This window comes from Myxocyprinus asiaticus, chromosome 13 (genome assembly GCF_019703515.2).
Source record: "Myxocyprinus asiaticus isolate MX2 ecotype Aquarium Trade chromosome 13, UBuf_Myxa_2, whole genome shotgun sequence".
NCBI lineage: Eukaryota > Metazoa > Chordata > Actinopteri > Cypriniformes > Catostomidae > Myxocyprinus > Myxocyprinus asiaticus.
Genome location: NC_059356.1, coordinates 34,165,454 through 34,192,375, shown reverse-complemented (window position 1 = coordinate 34,192,375; position 26,922 = coordinate 34,165,454). Strand labels below are relative to the sequence as shown.

The 26,922-nt window shown below is 38.5% G+C and overlaps 1 protein-coding gene across 1 annotated transcript in view; it reads right to left on the bottom strand.

The window, feature by feature from the left end:
- xylt1 (xylosyltransferase I) overlaps window positions 1–26,922 on the bottom strand; it is a 100,601-nt gene that overhangs the window by 8,572 nt on the left and 65,107 nt on the right. Inside the window, exons 5-10 of the mRNA XM_051713840.1 lie at window positions 23,763–23,843; window positions 20,380–20,596; window positions 19,666–19,842; window positions 13,889–14,154; window positions 8,422–8,617; window positions 1,972–2,305 (exon numbers count right to left, since the gene is read on the bottom strand). Coding sequence (XP_051569800.1) covers window positions 1,972–2,305; window positions 8,422–8,617; window positions 13,889–14,154; window positions 19,666–19,842; window positions 20,380–20,596; window positions 23,763–23,843 — 1,271 coding nt within the window. The remainder of the gene's footprint in view (window positions 1–1,971; window positions 2,306–8,421; window positions 8,618–13,888; window positions 14,155–19,665; window positions 19,843–20,379; window positions 20,597–23,762; window positions 23,844–26,922) is intronic.

The window sequence follows — 26,922 nt, the reverse complement described above, 5'->3', positions numbered from 1 at the left end:
TACTATAAATTTGCCTTCCTGCCCAGTAGGTGGCGATATACACAAAGAATGTGAATTGCCAACAACAAAGGAAGAAGAATGTGGACGTCAAAGTGGAGTTTGATAGTAAAAAAGGACTTAAATATTTATCTCTTTTTCACCCACACCTATCATATCACTTCTGAAGACATGGATTTAACCACTGGAGTCTTATGGATCACTTTTATGTTGCCTTTATATGCTTTTTGAGCATCAAAATTTTGGTAACCTTTCATTTAGCATTCTACGGACCTACAGAGCTGAGATATTTTTCTAAAAATCTTCATTTGTGTTCAGCAGACAAAAAAAGAAAGTAATACACATCTGGGATGGCATGAGGGAGAACTTTCGTTTTTGGGTGAACTATTCCTTTAACTTTTAGACATTTTGCAGATGCTTTTATCCAAAGCGACTTACACTGCATTCAAGGAATACATTTTACAGTTTGTGAGCTCCGTGGTAATCAAATCATGACCTTGCAGTTGCCATAATCTACCAGCTGAACTATACCAGCTTTTTTTTTTTTTTATTAGTGTAGATTCTATACTAAATTCTATACTTTGTCTTATTTTCTAGTAAAATTCTCTGAGCATCCTTAAAATAAGAAAAAATGCAAATGTCAAAATGTCAAAAGCAAAATGACAAGATACTGTATTTAGTCCTGATTTCAGAAAGATCTCAACATTTTGTGAGGTTTATACTTAAAACAAGACAAAACTCTTTAGTAATGGGGTAAAAATTCCTTAAAAGACTTAATGTCTTTTTTTCTTCCTTTTTTTGTAATGTGGTTACAGCAAATTTCACGCAAAATTTTCTTTGAATTTAAGCATAGTTGAACCAAACCCATCTATCACAGGACATATCAAATTCTCAGAGACACATTTTTCGGTCATGACTCAATTTTGACAAAATGTGTAGCTACTGCATTTTGCCTTGGCATGGCCGCATTTTTGACTGCCCACCACACTTACTCTCTAAATGTCCTCAAATAGGCCAGAGATCCCTATCAAAAGCCCCTTCTGTCCTGCACAGTAATCTTTTGTGAGTTTATTCGAATAAAAGGTGACCTAGGCTGGTGTATTACTCATTCGTGACTGTGAGCTGGGGCTATATATAGGCAATGAAGCGACCCTGGCACAAAGCTCGACGTGATGGCAGAAAGTGCCTTTGAAAGCAGGGGGTGGGGGGTGGGATGACTTAAAAGGTTGAGGCAGTTTAATACAAAGTGTACCGTAGTGCCAGGCTATGATGTGCAAAAACAGTTCCCAAAATGTAAAAGGATTAGTCATTATATCTAGAGGAAGGAGCATTCCTCAATCTGCTTTAAATACACGAGCTGGCGAGAACACCTAAATCAAAGCTTGAAACGCAGAACGCTTTGAACTGTATTTTCTCAAGTGATATACTAAACTAGGATGGCAGTTTGGACCAAATATATTTCTGAATTTCTTAAGCTATGAGAGGCATCAGGAAAAGACAGCACTGTTTGTTGTTTATATTTGTGCTGAACTTTAAAGGTACAGTGCTTAATTTCTACGCAACTAGCAGCACCAAACTGAAACGGCAATGACTGTTTCCGAACAGGTTTCCCAAACACTTTCCAGTTTCCCCCAAAAGTTCAAAAAAGGATATATTGATTCATATGAGTCTTTACGCAGACATATTCCCCAAAGTCCCTGTATGTCATTTTATGCGTTCTTTTAAAAAAAAGGAAATTAACATTTTGTTAAATGCTACTTTTTATCACCAAGTTTCTTAGATTGTATCAAATGTTGCATTATGATTCCAGAATGTTGCCCACCTCAAAGTTTCACTCCCAAACAAAGTAACTAACAGGCAAGTGACTAACAAGTAAACTAACAAATGCGTTTAAAATGAATCATTAAAAAGAACCGGTTCAAAGAATGATTAGTCTGCAAATTGTACAAGACCAGTGCACAGTAAAACTCTCACCTTGGCGTATTGGCAGGTGCTTGTGGTGGGTAAGGGGAGTGATCAGAAAGCGTGTCTCTGCCACGGGACTCCAGTGGTGCAGCACACGTACGGTCCACATGCCCGGCCGCAGCGGCAGATTCAGAGGAGGCCTGTAGTGTGTGAATTCAGCACTGGCGTCGATCAGGATGTCATAAGTGGCAGCAATGACGTTGGTGGGGTCAATCCACACCACAGTCACAGTGACATTTGATCCTTTCCCCCACTTCTGCATTCCCACAGGCTCATCCATGGGTCCCATTAGATTCCCAAAGTTCCGGAATATCCTTTCCTTGGCGTCCCAGTGTGTTCCAATCTGACATTATGGAGACAGAAATGAAGATGAGGGATATAGGGGTCTTTAATTGTCTGAAAGTGAATGCAAGGTAAGTGAGTGAGTGAGTGAGTCTGCTCCTTTAAATTGACAATTGAGAAAGTCTAAAGCAAAGATAGAGAGTTTGAGACAGAAACACTGAAACACTCACTTTGTGTACAGATTTTCATCAATCCGAATTAATTTAATCCAACTGCAGATTTTGAATGTACTGTCTATATGTAACCAGAGACATTACAAGGGGACAAGATTGTCCACTTGTATGCAAATGGAAGGAGAAATTTAAATGCTCACTTTGGTGGCTGCAGTTCTGTGTACAGTAAAAAGAGCTAATAAACTTTTTGATATAGGCATCGCCTGTTTGTTTACTCTAGAATGTTATTCTGTGTGTACAATGCATGTGCGCCATGTCTGATTCAGCTTTTTATAGTACATGCCGTTACATGGAAATTATTCCTCTGTTTGACAGATTATTTAAGATCTTTGTCAATCGCATGGAAATTTCATTTTGATCAAGCTCAATCAGATTGTCTCTTTCCAATTGAGATGTTTATTTTGCTTTTTATTTCAACTGAACCATCAGTTTGGGGCCGGATTCATGAAGCTTTCGTAAGAACATTTTAACTTTCTAACTTAAACTTCTAACTAACTTAAACTAACTTTCTTCCTAATTTCTAACTTAAGAAAAAAAAAAAAAAGTGTATTCCTGAAAAAACGTTTTTTATCATGTAGAGTCGGAAGTCGCAATGGGCTGTTTATGTAGAAATGTGATTTTTGACCAAAACACGTTTTTGACTGTTTTGTGTTTCATGTTATTTTTATTTTCAGCTTTCAAACCATGTCAGTGTTCTCACAGAATTAAAAAAAGAACTGTTGTTTTGAAGCATCTTAATTTGGTGAGAATCATGCTAGTCAATTCAAACAGATGCACTGCATAGCGCACTCTCTGTCTGCGATCTTAAGAGTCCATAACAAAAAAAAATGCAATCATTAGAAAGCTGAGACTGTCCTTTTTACTTTAGTGCATAAACTCAAAATGTGTTTTTGGGTCAAAGCAACTCAAAATAATGGAGAGGGTCACATATTCTAAGCATTACAACATTATATTTCCTAGCAACATATACAGTTCTACAACAACATTTTACCAACAAAAAAAAAAAAAAAAGAAAAAAAAGAAAAAAGTTGAATAGATATATACATTTATCGTTACGATTTACCAGTGTTGAAGGCAACCTCATTAGCAGGCTAGTATAAGCAAACTATGTCAAAGTCTGTAATTTTATTCTTGAAAAAAAAATGAAGACCTTCTTTAGAAAATATTTGAGAATTTAATTTTTTCGAGTATTGCACTTAGGAACATTCTTAAGAACATTCCTAGTTTTTTTTCTTATGAACATTGAATCCGGCCCCAGATTTTTAACAAATTATTAGGCTGCATGTAAAAGTAGCTAGTAAGAAAAGAAAAAAATAGAATTAGTATGAGAAGGAAAGTAGCTTCGTCCGTCCGTTGCAAACTGACAGTATGCACTGCACTTGAAAAACATAGTTCTCGGCCATTTAAAAAGTTCATTCTTCAGGTATGCAGGTAAGTAGTATGGATACAATCCTGGACATACTACATCCACTATTGTGGGCACTGTCCCGTGACCCGAATATATGATACAGTAACAACAACCTTGAAAATATTTTATTCTGGTTTTGTTAAATAAGCACAATTTAACTCCAAGGAGGATAAACTGTATTGGTTTATGTAGCACTTACAGTTCAAAATAGCCATCTGACTAGCAGTTCTCTGTCATTTATTTTTATTCAGCATTTATAGTAAAGTGAATCGTAAAGTGGGGTAGTAGGGATAGTTAAGTGTCCAGTGGATGCACACATCAGAATCTCATTGGATCCAAGTCATCCGGCTATTTCTCACCTACAGTTTTATGAATAATGAGGATCCGGAAAAACTACTCAATTGACATACTGCTTTGGCATTCTACTATTTAGTAGGGAAGTATGCATATTTGGACATGGGGAGTGAAAGAGAACATAGTCCTGGAGGCTCTGAGTCATTCTTGATGCAGAGATGTGTCAGTTCACACCCTTGAGACACTGACTGCACTGACTCTCACTGCTGTAGAAGCTGAACAAACTTTCTGTATCCTTGAAATTCAATCCCTTAAGAAACCACAGTTTCAGGATGCCTCATCTCTGTACATACTGAGATCTCCCTAAGAGAAGCACAAAGAGGCAAATACTGCTGAATGAACAGTGCAAGATCACATGGAAAATAAAAACATGGCACGTGTTGGGACTGCCAGTACCAGCTGAGCTGAGTGTAATTGCATCAAATTATCAGTGTAATGTTTCAGGCTCCCACAGTGAAGTACAGTAATTTGACTTGTGGGATGGAGGGGTGGTCAAACGCTAACACCCTGTGGTCACTCCCAGAGAATACAACATTTCCTATCGATGCCATGTGTCCGACAGCAGTGCTCTCTTTACGGCTGACCTGTCCCATATCCCTCCCTGGCCGAGCCCGCACCTCAGTAAAACACAGCAAATCAATTTGATCGTTTTGTTGGAAGAAACCTGACACCCAGCTGTAGTTGGTTAAAGCACTTTACAGCCCTGCTCTCTTGTCTATGGGTGTCCCCCAAGGATGGGTACTGGGTCCTATAATGCTTTTGGAAAATTATGCACAGGCAGGGTTAAAAATGAACTTTTTGTGGCACCTACAAATGGCAGGTGAATTGAGATAATTTACCAACCATACATGTTTCTTACCGGCCATGGAACTTTATTTTGCAATCTTTTATTACAAATAATTTTGACCCTATGACAATGGGATTATCTAACAATTTTTTTCTTAGCATATCAACTGCAGCATCATAGACGAAATGAGCCAATCTTTGTCTCTCGCTGAAACAGCACCCATCACCAAAACATGACAACAAATCGTAATTTCATTCCTCATATTTTCGTTTTGGTGGTATAATGCGAGAAATAGTCCAAACATGTGTCGCCACAGAGTTTTGGAGGAAGAAAATGTAAGACATTCTAGGTCAAGCATTCTAGATATTTTAGACTTTTCTACAGATGTAGGAGACATACATTCTTAATGTTAAGAATTGGAGAAATTCTTAATGTTTATGAAACCTTTATTCTGTTTATTGTCACATCTCTTGGTCAATTTGCAATTTCATATAGAGGGCCGTCTCTTTGGAACTGTTTGCCTCTGTACTTTTTTGAATTTCAATTCACCATTTGTTTAAAAAACAATAAATAAATAAATAAAAAAATGCTCAAAATGTTTTTTTCACAATAACTCTTCATCAATATCAAAACTAATTTCTTTGTTTGATTGGTATGATTTCTTTTTGACTTCTTTCCTTACCTTTATATTTTCTTGTTTTTTTTTCTATTATTTATCTTTTTTCTTTTTATTGTTCCTTACTTTCTTTATAAAATAAGAACTTCATTGATTTCAAACTTTGATTTGTGGGAAAGTACTTTGTGTAAGCCCTTTTGGCCTTTTTTTTATTTTGTATTATCTTTAAATCTGCTTGTGTTTCATTTTTGTATGCAAATAAATCATAATAAAATACAAAAAATAAAAATAAAAAAAGAAGACCTGCGCTTCAATGTCAAACAATGAATGCCATGTAAAGATGGTTAAAATGAAAACTGGTGCCATATGTTTAAATATTTTCTTGTTTTAATCTGTGAAAACAATGGACACTATTTGGAATGATCCATCCACATTATAAAAATTCGGTAAATTACTGGAAATGTGTTTTTTTTTTTTGTTTTGTTTTTTTTAATCCCCTTTTTCTCCCCAATTTGGAATACCCAATTCCCACTGCTTACTAGGTCCTCGTGGTGGCGCAGTTACTCACCTCAATCCGGGTGGTGGAGGACAAATCTCAGTTGCCTCTGCTTCTGAGACAGTCAATCCGTGCATTTATCATGTGCATGACACCGCGGGACTCACAGCATGTGGAGGCTCATGCTACTCTCTGTGATCCACACACAACTTACCATGTGCCCCATTGAGAACGAGAACCACTAATCACGACCACAAGGAGGTTACCCCATGTGACTCTACCCTCCTTAGCAACCGGGCCAATTTGGTTGCTTAGGAGACCTGGCTGGAGTCACTCAGCACACCCTGGATTCGAACTCGCGACTCCAGGGGTGGTAGTCATTGTCAATACTCATTGAGCTACACAGGCCCCCAATTACTAGAAATGCTATGTTAAATGCAACTGCGCAAAGTCCACCACAGCACAAAATATATTTTTTCCCGTTTGTCCAGCAAAATGCATCATTACCAGACACATTACCGGCACAACATTTTCTAGTAGGAATTATGCACATCACTTACATCAGCAGAATATCATTCATACAATTCAACTTCAACCATGTCATATTGCATTTCCTAATAAAATGACCAGTCAACTGGAGAGTAATTTTGTTTAACTTGCTAAAGCCAATTTTATTTCTTATTATCCATCAAGAGATCTTCATATCCTGATCAAAGTCATTTACCCACATCAAACTAGTGTCTGAAAGCGAACATGTACCCTTGGCTCAGATAAACTGAGGGCAGTTCAGCGTGAAGTCATTATTTTATCCCCCATACTTGTGGCAGACAAATCACTGATTACGCCAAAGGGCAAGATGACAGGTATGGTGCTGCCTGACAGCTAAATCAATGAAGAACATCTGAATTATTGGTTACTTAACTGAGTATGTCAAGCACAATGTGCAGCAGTGTAAGATTGCCAGTAATATTCTGAGGTCAATTTTCTAAGCAATGCATACATTCTGAAGGCACTGTGGGGGAAATTTTGCACTATATACTGCCAAGACGTTTTACTGCAGTGGGCCAGAACAAAATAAGCACTGTCCTAAAACTTTCAGTTATAAAAATCTGTGGGTTGACAGTTTCTGCTAATAAAATGACCAACAGAAGACACATTAATGTGCAACACATCAGCTACTAACTACTAATGTTTGAAATCAGTTTTGTAGACAAAAATATAATTGTGCCAACATATTAATTTATTTCATTATAAAACTAAAATGTAATATCAATTTTTTTTTTTTTTTTTTAATTGATGACTTGGACCAAATAATAAAGAAAAACAGCCAATAAGTGCCCAGCATATAGATGGGAACTCCTTCAATACTGTTTAAAAAGCATCCCAGGGTGATACCTCAAAAGTTGGTTGAGAAAATGTCAAGAGTACATGTCTGCAAATTCTAGGCAAAGGCAGACTAGTTTGAAGATGCTAAAATATAACACAGTTCTGATTTATTTTGGATTTTGTTTAGTCACAACATAATTCCCATAGTTACATTTATGTTATTCCATAGTTTTGATGACTTTACTATTATTCTAAAATGTAAAAAAAAGAAGAAGAAAAAAAAAAAATTATAATAAAGAATGAGTAAGTGTTTCAAAACTTTTGACCGGTAGTGTATATATATATATATATATATATATATATATATATATATATATATATATATATATATATATATACACACACACACATACACACAGTACTGTGCAAAAGATGTTTCACAAAAGCATTTGTCTTAAGATGGTTATTTATATCTTCAGCTTTAGTGTGTCAATAGGAAATATAAATGTCAGACTCCCAAACATTACTTCTGCAAATAGAAATGATCAGAATAGAAGAACAGGGAACTCTGCAACAGATGTCATGGCCCCCACAAAAACCCCCACTGAACATCGAGTCAGTCTAAGATTACATAAAGAGACAGAAACAATTGAGACTAAATAGATAGAAGAACTGTGGCGAATTCTCCAAGAAGCTTGGAACATCCTATCTGCCAACAACCAAGAAAACTGTATCCAGGTGTACCTAGGAGAACTGGTGCTGTTTTAAAGGCAAAGGTGGTCACACCGTATATTGATTTAGCTTTTTTATGTTTACTGGACTTTGTATGACATTAAGTGGTCATTATTTTTGAAGACATCCTCACTATGCAACATTTTTCACAAGTGCCTAAAACTTTTGCACAGTACTGTATATATATATATATCAATACTGAGAGACTACCATGAGTTTTCTTACCTCTGCAAACTGTAGTCGGTTGAAAGTATTGGGTGGACTGGTGAACTTGAAGAACTGCTTGGGCATGACCCAGGTCTCCAGGGTTTCCAGTTTGCTGGTTGCCAGGTTGGTGGCGTGATGCCTGACAAGGTAACCCTGGAACTCATCAGACAGGAAGTAGATGTGGGCCGACACAGGATGCCCCATAGCAAAATACCTAAAGGCAGAAACAAGTCAACAATGCATTCAGCCTTCACTTAAAGGAAAGTTCTCCAAAAAGTGAAAATTCTGTCATTATTTACACACTACCATGTTGTTCCAAACATGTATGATTTATTTCTTCAATGGAATTAATCTCTGCCTTAAATTTTAGTCTGTTCCTCACACAAAGCTATCGTATGTCTTCAGAAGACTTGGAAGACTTTTTTTAAAATTATTTTTATGGTGCTTTTGCATACTTTTTGAAAGCCATAGTCCTTATTCGTAAATGTGTGGAAGAAGAGACCATCATATTCTTCAATATTTCTAATTCTGAGTTCCACTGAAGACAGAAAGTCATACAGGTTTGGAATTGCATGAGGGTGAGTAAATGACAACAGAAGGACTTTTTTGGTAACCTTTCAGGTTGTTTGTGATTACTGGACAAGGATTTTTAAAAATCACTTAAATTCAGACTGATTCGCTGATGAATCATTCAGACTGAGTTAGATTTATTCACTGAAAAGAAGGATTCCCACAAATCAGACATCACTATGGCTTGCAAGCAAATTTTACTCTAACCAAGAGCAATATTTCACCCATGAAATATTTTAGAGCAGAGCATAACTAGAGAAATCTATTTTCATTAAAGAAATGTAATAACTTCCCCTGACATTCAAGATTTTATTCATTTCCATGACTTTCCCAGGCCTGGAAAACACAATTTTAAAATTCCATTTTCCATGACCATGGGAACCTTGTCTTTAACAACTCACAATTGTTACATTTCAGTGAATTCTGGGATATTTATCCATGATTTCTCAAAAATTCTTTGTGCTTTAACACCTTCACTTTTTTTAGCTCTACTACTGCAGCAAAAACAAACAATCAAACAAAAAACTCATGAAAATTTTGAAACTACCTCTGAACAACAATAACAACAACCCAATCCTATGGCCTTCTAAATGAAGTGTATTTTCTCTAGATGTGGGGTTGTGGAGAGGTGATTGAAGCGCTGTGCTGTGAGACACTGACATAGACAGACAGAAAGACGAGCAGCAGGAGCCGATGGAGATGCAGGCGACCATGCGGAGCGGATGGCTGCTCTCTCTGCGACCTCCATCCTCATGAGCTCATCAGTATTCCAGCACAGGCTGGAGGTGCTCCATTCCAACACTGCTTGCCTGACAAGCAGAACAGCAAATATTTACTATGGTGCGGCCGCCCCCCTCTCCCCTGTCCTCTGTCACCGCGGGAGGTGGGCAACATGTGGGGACTAACAGAGCAGCTATTCAAGCACCCCATCTCTGCCTCCCAATGCTGATGTCACAGAGGCCTGCGAAAAACAGAGCGCTCTCTCACTCGAGGACCCCGACTGTCCCAACCCCACCACCGCCAACAAGCAACAACCGTCTCCTTGTGTCTAACGAATCACCCCGCAGGGTCCTAGTACTGTGGTTCACTTGTCTGAATACACCAGCGCTCTCCTTATACTGAGACAGCAGTGATGGCAGGCATTACTGTATTGATAGACACATAAACACAGTAGCCACGTTGGCAAACTCTTGGTTTCTCATCCTCTCTTGGCCCTTCTCTCTCTCTCTCTCTCCCCCTTATCTCAGTAAGGACAGATGTTTGGGCTACTGAGGAGCTTCAGATCTGTTGAGCGAGTGAGATCAAACAGAGCAGAGCTTCCCTTGGCAGTCTCTTTATTGGCTTGTCATTCAGATTTGTTCATCTCAAATGAGCGTGTACACTACACAAACTTTCGGAAAATCCAGAATGCCAACACACTTACAAACAAAACATAATTATCAAACATAATCAAAAATGCAAAACCTGTTTCATTTTATTCTTTCGTGGAACACAAAACAAGTGATTTAGCAGAATGTCCAAGCTGCTCTTTTCCTAACAATGAAAGAGAATGGTGACCCCTATTATCAAGCTTCAAACAGTACAATAAAAAAGTCCATACTACCTCTATGTGTTATATTTCATGTTGTCTAAACCAGGGGTTTTCAAAGTGTGGGATGCGCCTCGCCAGGGGGGCGCTTGAGCATGTCAGGGGAGGCACGGAGAGTGGTAAAATGTTTTATTAGATAATTCATATGTGTGTGTGTGTATATATATATATATATATATATATATATATATATATATATATATCGACTTTAACTATTATATCATATTTAAAACATTATTTAAACAGTTCTGAAAATAATAGCCAATATATATATATATATATATATATATATATATATATATATATATATATATATATTTATCAAGAATCTTTGTGAAGATTCTCTGATATTTGTCAAGCCTGTCAATAAAGCAGATGTGACGTATTAGTGCGTAATTACAATGGAGCGGTTTCTGAGACCACCAAATTTGAATCCTTCAGTTTTAGTAGTCAAACCTAAAAAATGACGATACGATGAGCAGTATTTAAGTTTAGGATTTACATGGACAGGTTCAGTTGATGCACCACAACCTTTATGTGTCGTTTGTCAGGAGATTTTTGCTAATGACAGCATTAGTAGTTTAGCATTAGCTAAACTCCGCAGACACCTTGACACCAAGCATGCTAAGGTAGCGAGATAAAACCTCCTGAGTTTTTCCAAAGAAAACTTCAAGCCTTTCAAGGTCAGAAAAAAGTTGTCGGAGAATTTGTCAAATTAAATGTAAAGGCCACTGAAGCTTCATATCACGTTGTGCTGCATATTGCCAAGGCGGACAAAGCACATAACATTGGAGAGACATTGATTCTTCCGGCAGACAAAGATACGTGTTCCTTGATGGTAGGAGAGGCAGCGGCTTCTAAGCTTGATTCTATTCCACTCTCTGACAACACAGTGGGTCGCGCATCTCGGAGCAAGTGTTAGACAGCATCAGGCACAGCCCATTTTTTGCACTCCAGATCGACGAATCCACTGGTGTAGCCAGCTGTTAACATACACTATATTGCCAAAAGTATTCGCTCATCTGCTTTTAGACGCATATGAACTTAAGTGACATCCCATTCTTAATCCATAGGGTTTAATATGACGTCGGCCCACCCTTTGCAGCTATAACAGCTTCAACTCTTCTGGGAAGGCTTTCCACAAGGTTTAGGAGTGTGTTTATGGGAATTTTTGACCATTCTTCCAGAAGCACATTTGTGAGGTCAGACACTGATGTTGGACGAGAAGGCCTGGCTCGCAGTCTTCGCTCTAATTCATCCCAAAGGTGCTCTATCGGGTTGAGGTCAGGACTCTGTGCAGGCCAGTCAAGTTCTTCCACACCAAACTCGCTCATCCATGTCTTTATGGACCTTGCTTTGTGCACTGGTGCGCAGTCATGTTGGAACAGGAAGGGGCCATCCCCAAACTGTTCCCACAAAGTTGGGAGCATGGAATTGTCCAAAATCTCTTGGTATGCTGAAGCATTCAGAGTTCCTTTCACTGGAACTAAGGGGCCAAGCCCAGCTCCTGAAAAACAACCCCACACCATAATCCCCCCTCCACCAAACTTCACAGTTGGCACAATGCAGTCAGACAAGTACCGTTCTCCTGGCAACCGCCAAACCCAGACTCGTCCATCAGATTGCCAGGTGGAGAAGCGTGATTCGTCACTCCAGAGAACGCGTCTCCACTGCTCTAGAGTCCAGTGGCGGCGTGCTTTACACCACTGCATCCGACGCTTTGCATTGCACTTGGTGATGTATGGCTTGGATGCAGCTGCTCGGCCATGGAAACCCATTCCATGAAGCTCTCTACGCACTGTTTTTGAGCTAATCTGAAGGCCACATGAACTTTGGAGGTCTGTAGCGATTGACTCTGCGGAAAGTTGGCGACCTCTGCGCACTATGCGCCTCAGCATCCGCTGGCCTATCACTTCGTGGCTGAGTTGCTGTCATTCCCAATCGCTTCCACTTTGTTATAATACCACTGACAGTTGACTGTGGAATATTTAGTAGCGAGGAAATTTCACGACTGGACTTGTTGCACAGGTGGCATCCTATCACAGTACCACGCTGGAATTCACTGAGCTCCTGAGAGCAGCCCATTCTTTCACAAATGTTTGTAGAAGCAGTCTGCATGCCTAGGTGCTTCATTTTATACACCTGTGGCCATGGAAGTGATTGGAACACCTGAATTCAATTATTTGGATGGGTGAGCGAATACTTTTGGCAATATAGTGAATGTGAGGTACGTGAAAACATGGACATTCAAGAAGAGTTTCTATTCAGTATACCTTTGCCCGCCCACACACACCCACACACACAAACACACATTTTGGTGTGGCTATCCTTATGTCTATGGATTTTTATCTATAGATTCTATCCACTAACCCTAAACCTAACCCTCACAAAAAACTTTCTGCATTTTTACATTTTCAAAAAAACATCGTTTAGTATGTCTTTAAGTGATTTGAATTATGGGGACACTAGAACTGTCCTCATAACCAACATTTATAGCATAATACCCTTGTAATTACCAGTTTGTAACCTAAAAAAAGTACCGAGTACGTTGTGTCACAATGGAGGCCCACTGTCTTTGACTCTGAAAACCCCTGGTCTAAACAATATGTTTAGATCATACTAGGGATGCACAGATACAACATTTGTCTGCCAATACGACATCTGATTATTTAGAACAACATCTGTCGATACCGATAATTTGGTGGCTCTGAATTTTTATGCCAAGTTGTTTCAAATCACTGATAACTAATTACACAAATTTTAAAGAAATGTAAACAAGGTCTCAGTTATAAGCAAAACAATGGAACAAAAAGCACACTATTAACTCGCATAAACATTCTTAACTCACATTAACTGATTCTGAATAGCCTCTTGTCAGGCTTACATGAAATTGGTAAGATTTATAAATCTTTTGAATGTTCTTAACTCACATTAACTGAATGACACATTTGCCCACCCCCTATTGACAGGAAATAATCGGCGCTGATCATTGGCTGTTTTAAACAATTGGCAGATGTCTGATAGATTGCTTTAGTGCAGAAAGTTCTTTTCATCCTTTTTCCAGTTCCATTTTCCTTTCAGAAAGTTCCAAAAATCTCACTTTTGAAAACTGTGATTAATTGCGAATAACTATGAAAATCATGTGATTAATCGCGAATAAATATTTTTACGAATTGTCAGCACTCATTTATTCATTTAGCAGAGGCTTTTATTTAAATCGACTTAAGAATGAGGAAAACCAATAAATAAATAAATAAATAAATCATTCTGGTTTCAAATAACATAATGGTTAGTAATTGATGACAGCTCAAGGCACAATATACTGACCTGCATCTGCTGTCACTATGGTCACCCTGTAGGGAGTTGGCAGCTCGTGCCAAGCCCAATCGAGCGAAGGCATGGTAATGGGTGAGGTGCGCATCGGTCAGGCTTTGAATCCCATCGGCTTCATCAAAAACATTCTCCCAGAAGGCCTTGAGACCCGGCATACCCTGCGGCATACTCCCGAACAGGAAGACATCCAGCTGGTTCACTATCTCTTGATTTACACTGGCTTCAAACTTCCTCGCAAAGAATGTGGGCCTGGTTGTTTGCTAATGGTGACAAAGAGAGACAGAGACACCCACAGGTAACACGAAACAGATAAGAAGAGGGACACCATCTGAATATAAGCAAAAATATCAATAATCTTCATGCTTGAAATTGTTTTAAGGTGACAACAGACTCCAAAAAGATGCCTTTCAGGAGACTGTCCTAGGAGATGGAAAATATCAAAATAATGTAAAGTTTAAAGGAACACTACACCAAAATGTGTAATTCTGTCATCATTTGTTCACTCTCATGCCGTTCCGAATCTTTCGTCCATACAACACAAAAGGTAAATATCTTGGTCATATAATAAAAGTGAATGAGGACTGAGGCAGTCAAACTAAATTTCAAAGTATTCTGAAGTCACATGATAGCTTTGTGTCTAACCAACAGCTGCAATCATTTGAGTCAGTGGGTAAGTGACTTGAGAACCAGATCAGTTAAATTCATGAATGAATCATTCAGTTCGGTTTTGTGAATTAGATTCTCATTCATGAACTTGTCAAGCAGAAATGTCAAGATGAATGACTTTATATGGAGAGGTGGTGGCGTAGTGGACTAAAGCACTGAACTGTAAGCAGAAGGTTGCTGGTTCAATCCCCACAGCCATCACCATTGTGTCCTTGAGCAAGGCACTTAACTCCAGGTTGCTCCAGGGGGATTGTCCCTGTAATAAGGGCACTGTAAGTTGCTTTGGATAAAAGCGTCTGCCAAATGCATAAATATAAATATAGAATGACGGCGCTATTGAATGGATTCAGAAGACTTGGAGTATAGCACACAAATTGTATGGAGTACTTTTATGATACTGCTTTTTCGTCATATTGGAGCTTTACAGCATCAGTTCTCATTTTCTTTCATTGTATTAAAAATATTGGACAGGCCACATAAGTCATTTGGAACGGCATAAGAGTGAGATGAATTTTCATTTTTGGCTGAACTATTCCTTTAAACAAAATTCAGACAGGATTTTTGAAAACAGTTACTGAAGGCAAAAAAGTCTAAGAAAAGCGACGGAAACATAAAGCGATTTGGAGAGGCATGTCCAGGAGGCTCTATCGGGTGAAGGGTGAGAAAAGCCTGGATGGAAATTGAACTGCCACGACACATTTCAAGCCTCCCTTCCCCTCCCATTGTCCTCTTTCTTCAGAGCTGTCTGTGAGAAAGAAGGTATTGTCGGAGGATAATTACTCAAAACTCACATCTATGGGTATACCTTCAGTGATAATGACCTGCTAAACACTCACAGGCCCTTCCCCCAGCGCAGGCCTGAAATAGTTAACCATACATTCTGTGAAAGGACTCCTTTATTAGAGGAGATGTGGCTGTAAACATTTAGCGATGCTCTAAAAGTGGCAATGATTTCAAGGTACTGGGTTTTCCGCCCTGTGCTTGGGCTCATTCAGAACAGGAAGTACTTTAGAATTAATAAAATGGGACGCTAGAGCCGAGAAATCCCCTTAAATTGGTCATAACATTTTCACGCTATGCTTCACCATGGTAAAATATTTTTTCATCTTTGTTAACTCTAGCAACTTTTAAGCATGGTTGAAGCTGCATTTCACACAGTTTTGAAAAGGGGTTAGCATCGATTTTAACCCTAGGTTATAAAATCCTGCTCCACTGCTTTTGCTGTGCTTTCCTTTAACATGTTATGGTGACTTATTTATCAAAAGACAACCAATCATAAACTGCCCCAATGCTTGCATCATGAACCATTCATGTGCTTTGTACCAGGGACTAAAAACGGTTCAAGGAATGAAAACAATATTTTTGCAGAATGTAACCAAAAAAGGGAACTGTGAAAACACTATTTTTAAATGATGGTAACCGGTTAATTTTGTTCCGATAATATTTTCATGAAGCTAAAGACCAAAGGGTTTAGTGTCACAGTAAAAACAGTAAATTTTCTGAATTATACCACTACCTGTTGCCCTAAAAAATGGCCAATTGTACAAAGGTGCATGGATTTGTTTCTGCAAACAGCAGATGCCCTAGGCCTATAAGAGACTTGTGTCTCTGCAGAACAAAAATGTCCTGAAAATACCCCCACTAAAAAAAGAAATCGCTCATTTTTGTTATTTTGGGTGAGGCAAGTCCCTAATTTTGAGCTTGTTTTTCCAAATCAGATGCCTTGTTTCTCTTGAGATCTGGAAACACTGCAACTGGTATATTACCAACCCATGGCACCCTTAGTTACCATTTGGAAAGGAGAATGTGGAACGTTGGAACCAAAAAATATTGTTTCTGTTCAGAATGAATCGAAATGAAAAACATTAAATTTTTGGTCCCTGCTTTGTACAGTCACATAAACTTTCAAATGCTGTGTTTAGTTTCAGCATCTAAAGAAACAGTTAACAATGTCTGAAGAAAACAGTGACAGCAAAGCATTAACTGGAGTGATGAAGAGACCGTCTTTTTCGTAGAAGATTTATGACCACCAAAGTGGATTTATGTGGCGACATTTCCACAGATGGACAAGCAGTTATTAGAACAGGCTGCATGCTCTTTTGCATGCTGTACTTCTCCAACCAATGTTATTAACCTCATAAATATGCAAATAAAAACATTAAAGGGATTGTTCACCCAAAAATTAACTATTCACTCATTTACATACCCTCGTTTCGCTTTCTATTTTCAGTGGAACACAACAGGAGATGTTAGGCAGAGTGTCAGCCTCAGTCACCATTTACTTTCATTCCACCTTTTTCCATATAATAACAGTGACTGAGGCTGACATTTTGCCTAACATCCCCTGTTGTGTTCCACTGAAGATAGAGTTTAATTTCTAGGGTGAACTATCCCTTTAACCCAGTGTTTTCAGATGTACAGTGTAAAAACTCAAAACCTGATACCCAGTCATTTAGGACTTCTCATTGTTACATCATACTATCAAACTGTGGACTCATTAGCTGGGCGGCTCTGGAAAGTGTGAAAGTGACAAGAGCTGTCTGTTGTGGCACACAGTGATGATGTCATAGTTTGGCACACGTGTGCACAGTAGGGAGTTTATGAGGATACGGCCTACAGAAGATGTGCATTATTTCTGTGAAACCATACCACAAGCAACAGGACGAGGGGAAAAGAGAGGGAGAGAAAACCAGAAAGACGGAAAATGCTACGTTGCAGTTCTTTTGCAGCAGAATGGAAAAAGTAAGACACAGTGTTATGACCCCTTATGAGTCTAGGGTTAGCAGGGGTATTAGATTGATTAAAATAAAGATGGTGAACTATTTGAGTGCTGGGAAGCATGGAACAGAGCCAAGATGTACCAAAAGTGGATTAATTTATTATACTAGGACTTAAGACGTAATGCCATAAAGTAATAGGAGAAATATTTACAATATATACAAAAACATACATAAACGATGTTACTGAAGACACACTAGGTGGGGAGGGGGAAAGGGACATGGACTGTGCCAAAGAAAATAATGAATCAAAACAGAACAAACTGTCTTCCGAGTTGAAACCTCTAAACTGTCTAAAGAAAAGAAAGAAAGAAAAGTAATCCTCAGTGTCAATGACGCCTTATATTACAGTATAAGCTACTCTAACTATCCTGGAAATAAAACATTACAGAGGGTTGCACTCGCCCCTAAACCCAGTGAATCAATAGAAAAACACAAATCCTAGGTGTTGTACAATGTATGTGACATGACAGTTCTTACCTGTCCTCTTTTCCCTGTTTGTGATGACACGGAGGTTTACAAGTAACGAGGTCGAAGAAGTTGAATCACACAACACGAGAATGGTACAACAGTAAGTGAGAAAGGGCTGAAGCAGTTTTAACAAAAATGAACACTAAACGGAAACGTAATTTACCAAAAGTATGCAGTACTAGAGACTGTTTTCGAAAGTCTTGGTGGAGGAAAATGCAGTTCCAGTGTTCATGAGAGGCGTAAATGTAGCAAAACCAATGCGCTTTCAACCGAAAACATATTGGTGTGGACATGGCTTAAAATACATTTTCATGACTCCAAACTAACTAAATTAAATGAAGTGACCACTAATTAATTAGTTTTTAATAATTAGAATATTATTTAATTTGAAACCTTTATAACCTATTTTTATTAAACATGAAAATGCCACTAGATAGTGATTATAACACTAGACAGCCCTGAGAAATTTAATGCTGTTAAACATATTTAAATTACCTCAGTTAACATAACTTTGTTGGTGCTAAAATACAAAAACTAAACTAAAAATAAAAAACAACTAAATAAAAGTATCTAACATAAAGTGAAAACTTATGAAATAGAAACTAAATTGGGAGGACAAATTGAGAATTAAAAGAGAAAGAAAAACATACATTTTCAAAACTAGGAAAACCCTGTGCTGGATTCAAAGAAAATCACGGGGCTAGGAATGACAAGTTTTAAACTCATTTCACCTGGGCTTTAGCTCCATTTACAGTAGAAAGTGAGTCACTGAGGTCAGGCATGACAACATTAGGATTGACTACTGGAGGCTAATGAGAGACTTCCTGAGCAGACCAAGGAGAGGAGAGGGGAATTGGCCTTATTCCAGTATGAACTCCACACAACTAGAATCCTTTTGATGAGACTGCCTTGCAATTGATCCTTCATCGTCCTTTTCTGCTGGGCAGAGGTAATTACAGATCCCTTGTGTAGGCAAGAGTTAGCAAATCTTTCCTTTAGTTAAGTCTCATTGGATTTCTAATCACGATCGGAATCGCTACTGACTGGAGAGCTTGTATCACACTATTAGCTGTTTGTTTAAGGTAAATTAAAGGCCTGTTGTGCTTATACAGACTAAACAGGACATGCCATAGGTCTTCTTCAGACTTGAGGTCAGCGCTGTCACTGAAAAAGCTTTAAAAGAGTTTAACTAATGATTGGGTTCATTGAACTGTTCCGCTTACTTTTTACTGCACCGATACAGTCAGGCTCGCTTCATCTGTATCGGGATAGTATCTGGATGTTCTTTAGATGGATTGAGTTTACGCCTTGCATTCAATTGTGTCTCTGGTGTGATTCGATAGAGACTACACTTCCTGCTCAAAATGGAACTGCTGATTTTTCAAACTTTCAGCACTGAAAATCGGCGGAAGTCCGCGGAATGGATTTAAATATGGTGACATTTGTTAAACAGAGATGAGAGCACTACAATCTTATTGGTAACTGAAAGTATAATCAAATTAGCCAAACTATTTAATAAACAAGCATGCAATAGGTGGGGAATGTGTAGAGATTTGTGCACAGATTCCGTCTGGGCCTACATATTTCTTGCCTACTTGGATGTAGATAACAAAAACACATTAGCATTTACAGCTTCTTTGATGGAGGTTAGAACTGAACCAACTCCGAATGTGATTTCAGTGATCCAATCATAATCCGATCACAAACCATCCTGGGTGCATTTACACCAGGATTTGAATGTTGTCAGTTGCTTTCTGATGACCAAACACACACTAATTCGAGATGTAAAGGGTGAACTGAACACTAAGAGGGTCAAGAGCACTATGGAATGGGGAGAGGGCTTTGGGAGATGCTCACCTGGAAACGAGGCAGGTCGGAGGGCTTGAAGTCATTGGGCGAGCAGCCGCACCAGTCTACGATGTGCTTGTACTGACACTTACAGCCCAGTTTTCGATTCCAGTTAGTGATACGGAGGTTGTTGTCCACCATGCTTTCACAGTGTGGACTGTTCTCCAACACTGTGTGGAAGAACGACTGGAAACAAAAAGAGTCAGAATCAGGGAGGAGGATGGTAAATAGGGAGGGATGAGCAGAGGTGAAGAGAAAAAGAAGAAAATAGATGACTAAGAGGTTGACACAGAATAATGACATCTGATAAAATGAAGATGGATGTCTAACAGAATGGCCCTGCCAGGAGGTTTACAGTGTTAAATGTCTACATCAGTAAAAAAAGGGCCAATTGCCTTCTCAAGCCACAACATCGAATTTATCAGCTGTGAATAAATAGGACCTAGACAGGACGAAGAAACCAATTTTGCCACACCGTAGCAAAAAAAAAAAAAAAACCAAAACCTTCATTACAGCTAACACACTGACACAGTCGTTTTAAATGAGCAAATACACAATGCAAATGAGCAAATAAAACTATGCAAATTCATCTAGCTTTCTGAAAATGTACTCAATTTATCATCGCATCTTTAAACTTGGTAAATAAGAAAGAAATATTAATGAAATGACTATTGAGTGATTAATGTAGCATAATCTTCTTGATATTGTGTTTTGGTGTCTCACCTCCGCAGGTAAGAGGGTGTATGCGTAGAAACGCTTCATGCTGGTCACCAGATCGTCTTGAGAGTTGATGACGTACTCCACGAACATTCGATTGAGCAGAAACCAGTCAGAGCCTCCATCCACGGAAATGCCTTCTGGAATTTTTCTGTCTCCGAGTCGCCACATATGGGTGTCACACTCAAAGAAAAGCCGGTCCAAACCCTGTTTTCTGATGAAGCTGTTGGTGATATTTAACAATGTAAATTTAAGTTTGGGCGATATGTAGAACATTAATATTATATTCACAGTTATATTGCTGGCGATATTAAAGGTGCACTAAGTATTTGTTCATGTCGTTTGGACTTACACCAACACCTAGCGGCCTGGATGCAGCATCATTTAAACGCAATAGTTTTCAGTTACCGATGCATTGTAGAAATTCAGTATTCACAGTCAGTCATGACTAATTTAATCCATTAATAAAAAGTGCAATAACAGGGTGGTTGCTGAGATTAAGCGAGAAGTATTCCGCTGGTCATGTGATCCACACATGGTAGCCCCCATGAGGGGACCCTCTCCATGCAAATTTAAACAGTTTTTATAAGGTTTTTGCACAAGTCATAATGTTTGTATTCAAATGTTTCCAAATTATAATTGATTTCCTTAGGAGTAAAACTTTTTTAATGAGGCAAAAATGACTGAGTGCACCTTTAAATTAAGCAATGTTGTAAAAATCATAAAGATTTTACTGTGCTTTTTATTTTGCCCTTAAGTTTCCTAAAGAGCGTGTCATAAGATTAGTTTTGCAATTTGTCATAGTCTTGTAATTTGCAAGTATAAGAGAGTTAAGACTGAAATGTTTCAAATCACACCTCTGATTTAAACTTAGGTAGCAAAAACAGCATTAGAGTTGGTGTGTTTGATTAATCTGTTTTTGATTGTCTGTTTCAATGTATCAATCAAAAACCATTCGTTTGTATAATTGCTCAAACATGTTCATAGATGTCTCAGCACGGCATTTTTCTTTGCATATTTTAGTTAAAAAAATATGGCAACACTTTACAATAAGGTTTTATTTGTTAACATTAATGCATTAGATATATGAACTAACAATGAACAATGCTTTACATATTTTCTTTCTTGGTTAATGTTAATAAATCATTCCTACAATACTTGTGTTCATTGTTCATGTTAGTTCATAATGCATTAACTAATGGTTGCATACACTAATACATTTTAATGATAAAAGATGCATGTTGAAATTAATATTAAAAAAGATTATTTAATGATGTAGAAGTGTAGTTCATTGTTTGTTCATGTTATCTGATGCATTAACTAATGTTAACAAATACAACCTTATTGTAAAGTGTTACCAAAAATATGTAGGTGAATACTGTTGCACCTTGTTATGTATTGTTATATTGGTGCATATACATTTGAAGTCAGAAGTTTACATACACATTCACCATTCCTGACATTTAATCATAGAAAACATTCCCTGTCTTAGGTCAATTACGATCACTACTTTATTTTAAGAATGTGAAATGTCAAAATAATACTAGGGAGAATGATTTATTTCAGCTTTTCTTTCTTTCATCACATTCCCAGTGGGTCAGAAGTTTACATACACTTTATTAGTATTTGGTAGCATTGTCTTTAAATTGTTTAACTTGGGTCAAATGTTTTGGGTAGCCTTCCACAAGCTTCTCACAATAAGTTGCTGGAATTTTGGCCCATTCCTCCAGACAGAACTGGTGTAACTGAGTCAGGTTTGTCGGCCTCCTTGCTCGCACACACTTTTTCAGTTCTGCCCACAAATTGTGAAACTGATTGAGGTCAGGGCTTTGTGATGTCCTCTCCAATATCTTGACTTTGTTGTTCTTAAGCCATTTTGCCACAACTTTGTAGGTATTGTCCATTTGGAAGACCCATTTGCGACCGAGCTTTAACTTCCTGGCTGATGTCTTGAGATGTTGCTTCAATATAGCCACACAATTTCCATTCCTCATGATGCCATCTATTTTGTGAAGTGCACCAGTCCCTCCTGCAGCAAAGCACCCCCACAACATGATGCGGCCACCCCCATGCTTCACGGTTGGGATGGTGTTCTTCAGCTTGCAAGCCTCACCCTTTTTCCTCCAAACAGTACAAAGGTCATTATGGCCAAACAGGAAATTTCTCCAAAAAGTAAGATCTTTGTCCCCATGTGCACTTGCAAACTGTAGCGTGGCTTTTTTATGGCGGTTTTGGAGCAGTGGCTTCTTCCTTGCTGAGCAGCCTCTCAGGTTATGTTGATATAGGACTCATTTTACTGTGGATATATATACTTGTCTACTTGTTTCCTCCAGCATCTTCACAAGGTCCTTTGCTGTTGTTCTGGGATTGATTAGCATCTTCCGCACCAAACTACGTTCATCTCTAGGAGACAGAATGTGTCTCCTTCCTGAGCTGTATGATGGCTGCGTGGTCCCATGGTGTTTATACTTGTGTACTATTGTTTTTACAGATGAACGTGGTACCTTAAGGCATTTGGAAATTGCTCCCAAGGATGAACCAGACCTATGGAGTTCCACAATTTTTTTTCTGAGGTATTGATTGATTTCTTTTGTATTTCCCATGATTTCAAGCAAAGAGTCACTGAGTTTGAAGGTAAGCTTTAAAATACATCCACAGGTACACCTCCAATTCAGTACACCTCCTATTAGAAGCTAATTGACTAATTGCCTAATGGCTTGACATCATTTTCCAAGCTGCTAATAGGCACAGTTAACTTAGTGTATATAAATTTCTGACCCACCTGAATTGTGATATAGTCAATTAAAAGTTAAACAATCTGTCTGTAAACAATTTTTGGAAAAATTACTTGTGTCATGCACAAAGCAGATGTCCTAAATGACTTTCCAAAACTATAGTTTGCTAATATTAAATCTGTGGAGTGGTTAAAAAATGAGTTTTAATGACTTCAACCTAAGTGTATGTAAACTTCTGACTTCAACTGTAAATTATAATGATTCACTATCATACTTCATTGAGTTAATTTAGTGAAAAAAAAAAATGAAATACATGTCTTGATTTTTACTTTATTTTACTTCTTTCTTAAAACATTTTTTAAGCAACAATGGCTGTTTGGTTGAAATGATGAGTTCTCTGATTGAAAAAAGAAAAACCCCACCTTCTTTCAAGTCATTTCAAAGCAAATACATACATATGAATACATACAGTATATTGAATATCATCAAGAGGCTGAAAAAATATAACAATATAACCCAGCCCTAAGAAAATTAATTTTTTTTTTTTTAAACCGGAAGAAGATGCACCATTCAAGTTCCGTTCTGTCTGACCACCATGTGTTGTAGTGTCTTGGACACCACACGTTATCAGTAAGGTCGCACGTCAGCACTCACCGAGTGTTGTCTCTCCCATGAGACTTGATGAAATTCATGTCTTTGTATTTGGACAGGAAGGCCACCAGCTGATCATTGGTCCTGAGAAGAGAATTAAAGAGCGTTGGAAGGGAAAACAGAAAATGAGTGAAAGAGAGAGAAAGCGTAACAGAGAGTCTGCTAATCAGGCTAATAATTCACTGTGTGAATGAGTGCAGAACACAGGGGATTCTGGGAGAGTCCACACTCATATAGAGTGCCAGATTTAGCCCCTAAAGCCAGCTGCCCTGTTTCACCGGCTGTCTCAATGCATTTCCTGAACGTCTGTAGTCATTTCCCCAATTCACACTGTCTTTTCCAATGCAGGCTTCAACAGAACTTCATCCTGATGATAAAAGGCGGACTCACCTTAGAGTATGGGACCATTCACCAAGGATGTATTCTTGTGTCATGTCTACCTTATTTTTTTAAAGGTGAAGTAATTTCTGACCAACTAGCGTCACCATTTCCTGAACTCTCATCCGGTCTCCAATTAGTTGGACAAAATAAGTAGTCCTGCCCCAAACTCATGCAATTGGAGCCAATGTTACTATATCAAGCTGGTCAGGACGTTCAATAGACCTACAAATGGCATTTCACCTTTAAATGTTTGTCTGCAAACATACGCTAGACATATTTGGATGTTAAAGTCTATATGTTATTTAAGTGTCCCCAGCACAACTTTTCAGCTTAACCACACACCAGCCCAATAAAGAAGAGTGCTTTCATGTATCGGTCACTGTAAGGTTTCAGCACTTAATATTAATTATTTTTGGGGCCTGGGTAGCTCAGCGAGTATTGACGCCGACTACCACTCCTAGAGTCGCGAGTTCGAATCCAGGGCGTGCTGAGTGACTCCAGCCAGGTCTCCTAAGCAAACAAATTGGCTCGGTTGCTAGGGAAGGTAGAGTCACATGGGGTAACCTCCTCGTGGTTGCGGTTAGGGGTTCTCACTCTCAACGGGGGACGTGGTAAGTTGTGCATGGATCGCAGAGAGTAGCATGAGCCTCCACATGTGGAGTTTCCGCGGTGTCATGCACAGCGAGCCACGTGATAAGATGCGTGGATTGACGGTCTCAGAAGTGGAGGCAACTGAGACATGTCCTCCACCACCCGGATTGAGGTGAGTAACCGTGCCACCACAAGGACCTACTAAGTAGTGGGAATTGGGCATTCCAAATTGGGAGAAAAAAGGGGATATAAAAAAAATATTTAAAATTACTTTAGCAATGCTAATGGTCCCCTTTCACATTTCTGGGTTTTGGAACGCAGAAGTAAACAATTGCAGGGTAAATTAGGATAGCAGTGAATGGGGGTGAATGGAAAACCATGGCCAATATAGTTTTTGTTCATTAGCTCCAGCATCAAAAGAAAAATGGCACCATTACGAGCAATGCATTACAAGCAAAAAAGAGCAATGGCTTATGGTAGTCAGAAGAGAGAAGATGGCAAATTTACTGTCACTTAGCAGTTGCATTAGAAACCTCATCGCATCAGTGGTAACTCGTTTAAAAAAAAGAATTCCCAGGTAATACAAAGTATAATGTTATAAATTTACACTAAACATTTAAAAAAATTACAATCTAGTTTGCTAGATTTACGCTGCTAAAAAAGGTGGAAACACATCAGGAAATTGGGACAATTCTGAGACCGAATGTAAAAAACTAATGTTTTTTTACTACCAAATGGTAATATGCTAGTGAGTTGAATTTGTTGTTGTTTACATGTGATTTTTATCTCCATAGTAACCGCTTCGTCGCCCCATCATCACTTTCATGATGTTGTCTCCATACCTACAGCTGTGCACGTCAATCACACACCTACTCCATCTCCCTTACAAACGTTTCATCTTACGCTTACCTTAATTCACTATTGGCTTTATAGGGATAGTTCACCCAAAAATGAAAATTCTGTCATCATTTATACACCCTCATGTTGTTCCAAATCCACTGAAAGTCAATGGTGACTGAGATTGTGTGACATCACCCGCAGTGTGTTATAAGACCACATTAACGTTTGACTGCTGTGTGAAAATGATCAACGCACACAAATGTCAGTGTACTCTGACCTGTAGTGCCTTCCTGAAGCTTCTGGTAGTCTCCCAAAGATCAGTAGGGGTAACCCTGCATGGCATTTGAAACTAAACCCTGCTCTACTGTTCAGTGCATGTAGAGCTGCCAGTCACTCTCTGTGCTGGTGAAACCCTGACCTCAGGCTATTAGCTGTGGTGTATTCCGTAACTGAGCAACCGGCAAGATTTTATTTGAAATCTGACTAGTGCATTGCAGTCAAAACTGTGCAATAATAATGAGCATCAGTCAGCGTGGGAGACAGCAGAAGAAAAAAGCCAGAGGGTGTGTTCCAAATGACATGGTACCATACTACTCAAACTATTTCTGCAGTACACAGAACTGCAAGAATAATGTATGCCACAATATAATACACATTTTTTTAAAAGTAGCTTAAAGGAATAGTTCACCCAAAATGAAAATTCTCTCATTATTTACTTACCCACATGCCATCCCAGATGTGTATGACTTACTTTCTTCAGCAGAACACAAATTAATATTTTTAGAAGAATATCTCAGCTCTATAGGTCCTACAAAGCAAGTGAATGGGTGCCAAAATTGTGAAGCTCCAAAAATCATAAAACTAGTCCATAAGACTCCAGTGGTTAAATCAATGACTTCAGAAGCGATCTTCAGTCAATCTCCACTGTAAACTTTCATTTCCACACTATTCTTGTGTTTTTGGTGATTCACATTCTTCATGCATATCGCCCCCTACTGTGCAGGGAGAAGAATTTATGGTAAAAACTGACTTAAATATTTCTCTGTTTCTCACCCACACCTATCATATCGCTTCAGAAGATATAGATAAAAACACTGGATACTGGATATGGATGACTTTTATGATGCCTTTATGTGCTTTTTGAAGCGTCAAAAATTTGGCACCCATTCACTTGCATTGTATGGACCTACAGAGCTGAGATATTTTTCTAAAAATCTTTATTTGTGTTCAGCTGAAGAAAGAAAGTCATACACATCTGGTAAATGATGAGAGAATTTCCATTTTTGGTTGAACTATCCCTTTAAATACAGTATATACTTCACAGGACGCCGTCAGCATTACGCTTTTCCAT